The sequence below is a fragment of the Sesamum indicum genome, linkage group LG1 (assembly GCF_000512975.1).
Source record: "Sesamum indicum cultivar Zhongzhi No. 13 linkage group LG1, S_indicum_v1.0, whole genome shotgun sequence".
Lineage (NCBI taxonomy): Eukaryota > Viridiplantae > Streptophyta > Magnoliopsida > Lamiales > Pedaliaceae > Sesamum > Sesamum indicum.
In genome coordinates this window covers 14,735,234-14,747,096 of record NC_026145.1, presented here as the reverse complement: position 1 = coordinate 14,747,096, position 11,863 = coordinate 14,735,234, and the positions used below count along the sequence as shown (strand labels likewise).

The 11,863-nt window shown below is 35.7% G+C and overlaps 2 protein-coding genes across 14 annotated transcripts in view; both read left to right on the top strand.

The window, feature by feature from the left end:
• LOC105167846 (exportin-7) overlaps positions 1 to 4,304 on the top strand; it is a 20,643-nt gene extending 16,339 nt beyond the window's left edge. For 10 of the 11 annotated variants that reach the window (XM_011087716.2, XM_011087689.2, XM_011087698.2 and 7 more), the window contains 4 exons: positions 996 to 1,124; positions 2,250 to 2,348; positions 2,772 to 2,810; positions 3,669 to 4,304. In XM_011087716.2, coding sequence (XP_011086018.1) covers positions 996 to 1,124; positions 2,250 to 2,348; positions 2,772 to 2,810; positions 3,669 to 3,806 — 405 coding nt within the window. In that variant the 3' untranslated portion in view covers positions 3,807 to 4,304. The remainder of the gene's footprint in view (positions 1 to 995; positions 1,125 to 2,249; positions 2,349 to 2,771; positions 2,811 to 3,668) is intronic. The other variant, XR_002287592.1, reaches the window with a different exon arrangement.
• On the top strand, positions 5,108 to 10,908 carry LOC105167902 (transcription factor GAMYB). 3 transcript variants are annotated; one of them, XM_020695892.1, is made up of 5 exons: positions 5,108 to 5,305; positions 6,033 to 6,113; positions 6,190 to 6,574; positions 7,483 to 8,434; positions 10,182 to 10,908. In XM_020695892.1, exons 2-5 carry the CDS (start codon positions 6,061 to 6,063, stop codon positions 10,472 to 10,474), a joined length of 1,683 nt encoding a protein of 560 aa, XP_020551551.1. In that variant the 5' UTR covers positions 5,108 to 5,305; positions 6,033 to 6,060; the 3' UTR covers positions 10,475 to 10,908. The 3 variants fall into 3 exon arrangements, with proteins under 3 accessions (XP_020551551.1, XP_011086080.1, XP_011086072.1); XM_011087778.2 differs by lacking the exon at positions 6,033 to 6,113; XM_011087770.2 differs by lacking the exon at positions 6,033 to 6,113 and having other exon boundaries at positions 6,114 to 6,574.

Below are 11,863 nucleotides of genomic sequence, written 5' to 3'. Positions count from 1 at the left end.
TTCCGAGTAGATATTCATGTATCTTCCACCCCCATTCACTAATATTCTTAATGGATGTAAACTATGGTGACGAGAATAGGTTGAGTGCATAACTGAACAAATAATAAAAACCAATATATTTAATGGATATAATAAATTAGGGTGACAAATAGCTTAGTGCGTAATAAAACATACTTTATTTACACTTCTGCGAACATGTAGAATCTTTTCATATATTAAAATCTTTTTTTGGGTAGGCCGGTGGGCAGTGGTTACAGCACTACAACACCAACATCCTTCTAATCTTCCTCTCTCTCTCTCTCTCCCCCTTACCCATCTACAGACTGGGATGATGTCACTTTGTATATCTTACACTAATTCCTCCCCACACCGAACCATGTCGTGGGCCTTCTCTTGTACAGTCATTATTGATTGCAAAAATGCACATGATATGCATTGACTTTCCATTATTAGGCATCCTTGGTTTTGGATAATGTTTATGTGATCTCTTTTGTTTTCAATAAGAAGGTATGTTGGGGGGTGGAGATTGTTGGTGGTGAGCTGTGGTAAGGGCTGTTGGTGTCACTACACTGGGTGAGGGCTAGTTGTGGGAAGGATTTTCTGGTAAGGATAATGGTAAGGAAAAAGGCAAAAGGTGCAACTTTCTGGACAAAATCTCAATACGATTTCTGATAGCATCTTAGTGGCTGGTGGGTAATGATTTCATGGCAATTAATTGAGTTTGCTCTTCGAGATTCCACTGCAATCAGGTGATCTAAGGATACCTGAAACAGCTGGAAAATTGGTTTAAATTGATTAATTGGTTCTTGCTTCAAGCACACTAGGTTGGCGGTTGTAATTAGGTAATCCACTCAAAGCCATTAACATTGTAGCTGACTCAAAATCACTTGTAATATGGGTGTTTGGGTGACTTGTGGACTTGCTTATTTTGACATTTTGAAATTGGCATAATGAATGAGTGTTCTATTTTTAATTTTTCATTTTCCGTATGGCAGTGTGCATCTGCAATTGATAATTTGGCTGCTTTCTACTTCAACAACATAACCATGGGGGAGGCACCCACGTCAGTTCCCGCAGCTAATCTTGCCAGGCACATTGCAGAGTGCCCAGCTGTGCTCCCTGAAGTAAACGTTTGATGCTTTATTTAGTTTGAGCTTTTTGTTTTATGTGGTTGACTGGTTGCTCACATATTCAGAGCCATGTCGAACCCTGGCAACAAAATGCTTAAGAAAAATATTCTCATAGTTTCTTCTGCTTTTTGGGTTGATTTATCCTAAAGTTTTGGTGCTGCTAGATACTGTGCCAAATGAACTTTTTCTCATGACATGGTGTGACATTGTTTAAGAAGGCCTTGTTCATTGAACTACTTGATGATCCAGTAATATATTGTACCTTTATTCCTTGTTATGTTATGATACTTGGTTCCCTGTTTGTTCTCTGTGTTTAACTCTAATTTAAGCAGAGATTTTTTTCCTAATATTAGGAAATTTTTGAGAACCGTCATCCAAAATAACTCCATAAAGTGTCCAACAATATTAGGAAATATTTGTCATAGGTTGTTTGCATGCACTAGGAGCTGGTTGATGATTTCGTAATTGATTGTACCTTTATCAGTCATTATGTTATAATATTTGATTCCCTGGTGGTATATGTTTAGCTCTAGCATTAAGTAAGTAGATTGTTGTTCCTAATATTAGGAAATATTTGAGAATGGTAAGTTGAAATAACTCCATAAAGTGCCCATTGTATTTCAGTTTCTGCATTCAGTATATTAGTGCATGACAGCCATTTACAGGGGTATTTGTGAACGTCTGATCTGTATGCATTTTGTTGGGGGGAAAATGTGGAAAATGAACTTATTTATGATGGCTGCTGGTGTCTTTCGAGTTATCTTTGGAGTAGATATTAGTGCATGCATGCTGTGCTTCCACCACATAGCTGCTGAAACGCCTTGTCTGGGATAACTTAATATGCTTTATGGTTCAACTAATACACGGCAGGAACTACATGGAAATATGATCATTAAGCACACTGGATGTTATTCCTTACATTTTGGTGTCATTATGAAGCATAAGATTGCAACAATTTTAAGCTCAATGACAATGATTTTTTATGGTATATGAAAGCTTTTGATGAACATTTCAAAGAGTCATGTCATTGCTTTTGAACTAGTCTTTTGCTACTTACCTTAAAATTTTGTTTGTGCTTTTGTTATCTTACTGTAATGTTGATGCTTTATATTTCTTCAGATACTCAAAACCCTGTTTGAGATTGTTTTATTTGAGGACTGCAGCAACCAGTGGAGTCTTAGTAGGCCAATGTTGAGTTTGATACTTATAAATGAGCAGGTGATTATTTCTGGCCTTTTCACCTGTTTTTTTGGGTCTACGGGGAAGGTTGAATTCTATCGAGTTTGCCCTGTTAATCCTAATTTTTTGTTCGAAAATTGAGACAGCATTTTACCAATTTATATGACTGATGCTTTGTGGGATTCACTTGTTCTCTGGTCTTTCTCCACTCTCTTGTGGTTTTGAATTTTTCTTTTGATATTGTGTTAGACACAATTTAAAAAAATAATCAGAAATTAGCGCCAGTGGCAGGTCTTATCAAATATTGATGTCAATTTTGTTTATTAATGTGGAATTCCTGCATGGTCACATTCAAAACTTCACCATACTGTTGTCTTTGAATATCAAGGACTTTCCTTGTATATTCTTCCTGTATTAGCAATATGCGGCAATTCCTCTGACAGATTATCCACATGCATGCAGATGTTTACCGACTTGAAAGCTCATATTTTGGCTTCCCAGGTAAACATATAAGCTATTTTGCAGCACATTACTGAGTTCTTAAATTTTTTGCTTAGGTTTCTGAGATAGTTTGTCGTTATTTATGGTATCTTAGATCTAAATTGGTGGCTTTTGGAAGTTATTAATTTCAAGTCAATTTTCTCACTGACATGAACCGGAAGATGATACAATTTGGTTTACGAACTAATTAGGCAACTTCACTGATTCTATCTTATGTTTCATATACCGCTGGAGTCTGGACATGAAAAATGGTCGTGAGGTAAAGTGGGTCAAAACTTGGAACAAGGATGTAAAAAGATGGGAAAGACAGTAAAACAACCCATCTCATAGGCCTGGGAGTATGGCAGATGGGGTAATGGCATCAGAGATCAGAATAACAGATATTCTTATGCATTAGGAGATGTGTGCATGTGTATTAGTGGTCATTTCTAAGTGCATGACACTTGACAGGCCCATATCTTATATTTTTCTGCTTCTCAGAAGCTTTTTATGCATCCAAGAAAAAACTGAAAAATGAGCTTGGATCTCCATTTCACCTATAGATAGCCTTGAGCTGATTAACATTTCATGTCGAACAATGGGAGATCTCAAATCTTTCATCTTCACCCAAGAATTGATGTATATTTGTCAGAAACAGACGGCTTACTAAAGTTTTAAAAAAGCCATACATCAAGTAGGCTTCTGGTTACAAGCAACATTCCTCCTGTTTTTAGCTCATAGCATGACGAACAAAGTTCTCAGACTCTGCTTGCAACATCAAATATGCATGTCAAAATAATTGTAAGAATTAGTAAATTGATAATATATATTATTAAACTGATATCCCAGCATGTTGATCGCATTTTCTTCATCTTGCAGCCTGTTGATCAACATCAGCGCCTTATTTCTTGTTTTGACAAATTGATGTCTGATATCACCCGGGGCTTGGATTCAAAGAACAGGGACAAGTTTACCCAGAATCTAACCATTTTCAGGCACGACTTCCGTGTCAAGTAGCACCTCTCTCCACAGCCACCTTCTGCACAGCGATCTAGCGCCTACTTAGCAGTTAAAGATGCCAATGTGGGTGCGTGAACCTTACATATCGATTTTGTTGGTTTCATCCATGAAAGAAAGAGGAATTGTTGCATGAGTTGATTCTGGTTTGCAATGTAGGTTCCTTTTTCATATGGGGTCGGTATTTATCTGTAACATATATGGAAGGCATCTTGACAGGATTCGAGGCTTCAGGCCTGTTAGGTTTTGCTGCTGGTGTAATTTTGTGCATGTATAGAGAGAGGGGTTTACATTTCTCAGCTCCCTAGTGTTATAAGAAGAGTTAGCATGGAAGGTAATATGTTCACATGCATCTGATTCTTTAATTTGTGGATAACAGGGAGTAGAAGTATAGGATAGAGATATTGTACAAAAATGTCACCCTTTGAGGACAAAGCTTCTTACAGTTCTCCCATGTTACATATGATTAGATGTTGCAGTTTGGACAGTGTTTGGTTATGTATGCTTGGATTTCTACTTTGCTACGCTTCAGTGGTAAAAAACGTAGATATATTCTATGGTTATTTACACACAGGCCCCTCTGTGAAAAAAACTGAATTATCATCTTTTACTTGTGCTTTATACTTTAGCTACATCTCTAAAAATGTAAAATGATTACTCTGCCTTTGTTTTAAAATTTTGATGAAATAGTAATTATTGTGTGCATGACTCACAAGTTACGAACACACTCACTTAATTTGGTGAATGAGGCCACATATATATATATATATTACCTTGAATGATAAGAAAGTCATAATTGATTGGATGTTGTGTAGGAGCAAGCAATGAATCAACCAACCAACTTTGGCAAAAAATGTAATTGTCTTTTACCTACTCAACATTTCTATATCACCATTAATTTTCGTTTTTTTTTAGATATAGCTCTCCATATGAAAATATACTTATTTTGAGCTTTCAATAATATTCAATGGTTCTCATTTTTTAATCAAAATCCAACGGCCACCAAAATAGATTACTATATATAAATAGTAAAAGTAGCATAACGTCCATTTAGTTAAATAAATTATCGCTATTAGCAATATATAACGAAAGTAGACTGTGTACAGAATTTATTTTAACGTGAGGGGGCATTTTTGGCTATTTGCATATCACAAGGGATGTTTTTGCACTTTTGGTAAAATATAGGGGGTTTTATGTATTTAACCCATAGTTTTGGGTCCACCCCGCCCCAAAATGGATTGAGAGCCCTACTCTGTTACGAGTTACGACATTTAGTATAAATAGGTATTTTGTACTTTTATTATTCTCTCTCTCTCTCACATACACATATACCATGTGTACGCGTAAATACGTATACATATAGTTACATGTACACCTCCATCACCATGTATCGGTCATTTCTCTCCTACAGTCTCTGATTTTTGCTTCCCGGAGCTCTTCGATTTCCTTTTCCCCTTTCTTCTTCTGAGTTCTTTCAGTTTCAGGTTTTCCTCATTTAGGTAAGAATTTCATTTTAGTCTACGTATTTCCAGTCGAAAGCAACCAAAAAGATCAAATGAAAGCTAATTAATGGACTGAAATTGTAATATTTGGGAGTTTGCTGTTATTCAGTCGGCCTGTCGGAACCTAGAGTATTTATTGGCATGCATTTACGCTTCCATGAATGAAGTGTTTAGTGTAGTACCTCGGAATTTGGTATATTTTTTTCGACTGGGAGTATTAATTTATTACGTATTGAAACAATTGTTTAAGTTGGATTAGATTATGGGTTCTTTTGGTTAACTGCACTTAATAAGTTTCTTGCCCATAGTTATGTTTATGCCAATGATTGTAGCGGTTTAAGTTGCTACCTTCCGTTCTTTCTTTTCTTTTCTATTTAATTCGTGCGTGTAAATTTCTTCTGTTTCTTCGTCCATCATCACTTGGTCTGGTGAAATTAAGCTCCAAAAAGTTTTGATAGGGAAGATCGTTTGTTGTAATTATTTTATTATTGTACAGAAGTGGTTCGTTATTTGTGTATGTCTTATTCACAAAAATTATAACGGCTATGACAATGTATTTATACAAAGACTTTTGACGAATTGCTGGATCTTTTTAGCTTGAATGATTTTCTTTCTCCTTTGTTGTTTGCTCGGTTTCTGAGTTTCCAGGTGATGAGAATAAACTAGAGAGCTATTTGTCCATGTATTATATTTGAATCGTTTTTTGTCGATCGGTCTATGATAGGTTTTTTACCCCATGCTTCAGTACCTTAATGAAAAACAATGAATTCTTCTGCATGGAATATTTATTTGCTCCAATTTACAGGTATTTCAGGACTTAGTGTATGGTTTAATGCATTTGAGCTATTGGCTTTGTGGAGTAAAATCTCTCTTTCTCTCAGCACGCTCAGAGCACTGATTGAAAAGATGGGCCGCTGCATTAGTAATGAGAGTGAAGGTGGGCTGCTGTCTACTGATTCACCTTTGAGCAATGATGGTGATAACTTTGGTGACAGTTCAAATAGGGGCAGTATTTTGAAGAAAGGCCCGTGGACAACAGCAGAGGATGCAATTTTGATCGACTATGTGAAAAAGCATGGTGAAGGCAACTGGAACGCCGTGCAGAAGCATACGGGACTTTCACGCTGTGGAAAAAGTTGCCGGTTGCGGTGGGCCAACCACTTGAGGCCCGACTTGAAGAAAGGAGCATTTACATCAGAAGAAGAGCGACTAATAATCGAACTCCATGCTAACATGGGAAATAAGTGGGCGCGGATGGCTGCACATGTAAGCTTCAATACTCAATTTCAATTTCTTATAAGCTTAGAGCTCAATGTTTCTTTGCAATTTTAAAGAACTAAATGTATTTTGGTTTAGAATTGTTACCCATACTATAAAACAGTTTTACAGTATTTGACTAAAGCTCTCAGAATGCTTTTTGAGGTTTGGCTTGGAGGTCGACCTTTAACAGGTTACATTTGTGATTCTGTTGTGCAATTTCTGGTGTGCTAGATTGCTTGTGGAAACTGCACTTGATTTTATTGGAAGAGCCCAAGATACACATGTAAGCTGTTATATGTTGTAGTTATTTTTGAACAGGGTAAAAAATATTTGAACTTTCTCCCGATGACTTATCTTGAGGCCTCAGTAGCTGTATGTGTCAGTCAACTGACGGAGGAAAAGGGAAGAAGACTCCAAGAAAAATCATTAATGATAAGTTTGTACACTGGGGTGTGGTGAAGAAAAGAAAACATGAAAGGAGAAGCATCAAAAAGTAGGCACAGTATTGTCATTTGAAGCGAAAATTTTCCATAGTGCTTTCGGGAGCGAACTCAAGGACAAAACTTATTATAATGCAAATATTTTAAGAGGAGGAAAAAAATAAAAGAAAATGAGATGAAACCAACTTCAGTTTCATACTTATTATGGTAATCGATGTTGTCAATCATAATTTATGCAGTATCTTCAAGTTTAATAATGTCCATCATCTGAAGCTGATTCTGAGCAGTCTAGGGGTTACAGTGGAAAACTCTGGTGGATTAGCAGCCTAAAAATGTATTTGTAATTTAGCAACTGCATTTGCAGCCTTATGGTCATTGCATGTTGAGAAATGAGGTTCAATTTAAGATTGTAAAAGATTTGTACTTGTCAATTATCTTGATACTTCACCAGACTATGGATCTTGTCCATTTCAGTTGCCCGGACGAACAGACAACGAGATCAAGAACTATTGGAATACCCGAATAAAAAGACGTCAACGGGCGGGCTTACCACTTTATCCACCTGAATTATGTCTAGAAGGACCGCTGGAGAACCAACAAAGTCTTAATTCATGTGCAATGTATGGTGGAGATACAAGATCCTGTGATATCTTGCAAAGCAATGGTTACAAGACCCCTGATATCATGTTTGATAGTTTAACATATGCACCAAAGCTTCCAGATATTTCTGATAGTGGTTCTCTAATAAATTGTTTTGGTTGTCCTCAGTATTATAGTTTTGTTCCCCAATCCATAGGATTGCAGAAATGCCCTCAAGATCCAGATGAACCTATGTCAGACTATGGAGGGGGGACTGCTGCTGAGACACCCTCATTTGACAGGGCTCATAGTGACAATTTTGAGAATAGAATGTCTCAATCATTTGGTTTTTGTATCCCATATGATCCTGACCACACTGAGTTGCCTCTTGGCATAAATCAGGATAGTCATTTTACGCCAAATGGCTTTTCCTCTGCTTCTAAGCCCATTGCTGGTGCTGAGAAGTCGGAGCTCCCTTCACTCCAATATCAAGTAAACGGTTTCGATGTCTGGAACCCTGCACATGAATCGTTGGAATTCATCCAATCCTCCATAGGTTGGACACCCCCATCAGGTTGTCCTTCTCCCAGTAGCTGTGGCCTCTTAGAAGCTTTACTTTATGAAGCTAATGCTCTGAGCCAGTCGTGGAATCAATTTTCTGATAAGGCTACTTCATCTACCATCAGTGCCAGTGATATTACAGATAGTTCTGTCTTGAAAACATCCTCCCAAGAGCTTAAAGGTTATCTGGACCCGTTATCATCATTGGGTAACTCAGTGGGATCTATTTTCAATGAATGCTCTCCTGCCCACGCCGTTGTAAGTTCATTGGAAGAGAAATTGCCTGGTAAGAATCCAAACATATGTGATATGCTATCAAATGATCCATCATTGTGGTTGAGATAAACTCAAACAAAAGAAGCCTAAGTTTTAAAAGACACTTAATATGTGTTTCATATTCTTATTTTTTCTTGGTACTACGAGAGAAATCCTCTGTGGCCTATCATTCTCTTTTACTTCATTTGCTTTCATTATCTTATTGGTGTGTGTGAGCGGGAGAGGGGGGATATCACAATTGGGTGGGACCAATGCTTAACCAGTTAAAAGTTCAGAAGGTGGACATAGAGTAAAGATTTGAGAGAGAAAGAAACTAGAAGGGTAGCCGTGTATAAATATTATTACATTTAACCATGCTTACTGGTCATCAGCAGTTAGGGAAATGAGATCAGGTCTGTCGTTTTATGGAAAAAATGCAAGAATTTTCTTAATCTTTCTGATATTCTGTTAAATCCACTGTTTGCACATTATATATTATTTCATTTCTGGTTGATTAGAAAATTGGTTTTAGAGTATTGTAGTCTATGGACTTCTAGATTGGTACATGAATTTGAAAATTTTGTTCCTTTCTGGATGGTATGCCTGAAATACTGCTTGCTATGTTTCAGTTTGGTTTCATCCATCACTTGCATGGTTCTCAAAGTGCTGAAAAACAATTTTCCTTCTATTACTTTGGATATTAATTAGATAATATGTTGAAATTTGAAGTTCGCTATGTCTGAATATGAATCCTTTGAGTTGTGTTTCCAGACATCCTGAACCATCACATCCTTCTCTTAGTTTATCCCCTCACTTTGCACCTGTACCACCAAGTGATGTTTCAATGCTTTTGCTGTTATGATATTTAGAAATCAGCAAGCCTAAGTGAGAAAACTAACCTTGTGTCTCTTAATTTAGCCACAATTTTTAGAGTATTACAACCACCTTCCCTGATATTTGTCATAATTATGAATATCCTCTCGTTGTTTGAAAAATTACAAACATCCCCTTTATGTTTGAAGAAATTATGTAATTCTTGGATGGAAGTATAAAATTGTCAACGTTTGCCTAATTGTATTTTTTTATTTTTTATTTTTAAAAATAAAAACTTACAAAAAAATCAAACAAGGTGGATGAAATTTTTTTAAAAATTATAAAAAAAATTATTCACTTAGTCCAAAAAAATTAGAAAATTTTAACAATTATAATTTTTAATTCACAAGGGTATTTTATTCACATACCATAACAATGGATGAAAACCTAACGGATTGGGTTAATTGTTAGACGGCGGTTAAAATTAGGGGGTGTATTAGTAATTTTTCAAACAACAATGAGGTATTCATAATTATGCGAAAACTCAGGGGAGCTCGTTATATTTGGCACGCTTTGTAAGTGTACATATTTTCTAACTATACAAAATAAATATTGAATCAATTATGTTTGGATAGTAAGATTTTTTTCTTTTACTTTATAAATTTATTTTAGTTCATGGTAACTTGCAAATAGTTATTATTTAAAAAGATTATGATTATAAAGTAAGCAAAAGGAAAATGCAAATTGAAATGGTATAATTTAAAAAAATAAAAAAAAAATACATGAACTATGAAGTAGTGGAACACATGTCTATGAATGACAATGTCGGTTAATTGACAATCCAACTTCAGGGAAAGATACCAAAGGCGTTTATAGAGTATAGATTTATTAACTAGTTACTGCTTGTATGATCTGAGCAAGACATTAGATATTATTAATTCTTTTTTTCTGGTTTCCCTCTGCAGTGCGCATTCTGAAATCAGAACCGGTTGATCAAAGTTGGGTCCTGGATAGAGAAAGGAATGGTATTTTGAATGATTTTGACTGCATTAGACCTGCTGCTACGCTTGGATCATGCTGGCTTGAGCAGAGTGCTTCCTTTGCAAAGCAACAAGCCTCTGCAACTGATTATATCCTCGGTGATGATTTGGGCAGTGAGTTGAACATGTCTTCTGGAACTTCTGTTTCTAGCTTGGGTCTTAGTTCTTGCACCTGGAATACGATGCCAGCTGCCTGCCAAATGTCCGATCATCCCTGAAAAATTGCCTATTCTTGGGGTTCTTTGTTTGTTCTCGTTTTTCCATGGAGATATTTTGACAAAATAGGTCTTCGCAGTATACAGATACAATGGTGATGCTGGTCTAGTGTTGTGGGTGGATTTCAAAATGTTCTCTAAGAACTTGTCTGCATAATTTTGGCATCATGAAGCTTCATGAGGTGGTTTAGTCGACAAAGTTCTTGTGCTTTGTTATGATATTTGTCCTATGCCTCTCCATCTCCATGGACATGATTTGATTGACTTCAAGGTTCGTAATTTTTGAAGAATGTATACTTCAATGAATTTCCGGTAGCGTATAAGCTCATTGATCGAGTGATTGTTTGCCATGTTGCTTGTTCCCTGTTTTGGGAAACAATCATTGTTAGTGGAAACACACAACTCTTTGGCTTAACAGAAGAAAGTGTCTTTCGGCAGTCTGAGTTGTCATTCTTTTATTAAAATTAGTGGATTCATCTCTTGAACGGTATCTCCAGATGTTAATCCTGTTCCTTGTTAATTATCCTCTCTCCTAATTTGAGATTAGATGGCTAATGCTCAAAAGAGTGGCCATCTCAAGCACATAAGATCTTCAAGATTGGTGTGTTGTTACTAGAATGTTCCAGCTACTCATTACTAGGTAGCAGCAGAACTTGATTGTAGATCATTTGGTCGCATGTGGTGTTTCTTTCAATGATATTAGCAGTGAGGCACGGCCTCCCTACGTGTATATAATAAATAATATTTTATATTTTAAAATATATTATGAATAATAATATATATATAAACTAATATATCATATTTTTCAAAAAGAAAGAGAAAAAAAAACTCAACTTAAGGGTATTATTGAAAAAATAATAAAATTAATGTTGCGGTATCCTAATCGTCATTTATGAGAGGAAAAAAAGATCTTTTTCTTTTTATAGTATAAATTATCATACTTTTGTATTGTATTTAACTACTTGCATCTGTGGATTATTATTCACATGGATAATATGAAATGGTTTGAATAGTAGGGATACTCAGGGTTTTAAAATTGGGGGTTTTGCTCAAAAGGGATACTTAGGAAGGAATTTTAAGTAAAATGGGAGATTTGATCGAAAGAGAAAAGAAATCGGGCTAGGGGTTTGTTTAAGAAAGAAAGGAGAAATTCTTTTGGGGATGAAATAGCACAAGTGAGCAAAGAACTCTATCACTATGTTTGGTTTTATGACATTTTCTGAGATAAGATAAGACATATTTAATGTTTGTTTTTGTATTTTTTATATCTTATTTGTATGTTTTTTTATTTTTCAACTTTCTATATATAATATAAACATGATTTGACATGAGTAGTGCTTTTTGTCTTTAAAAAATACAATATTAAACATACAATATTTATATATATACATA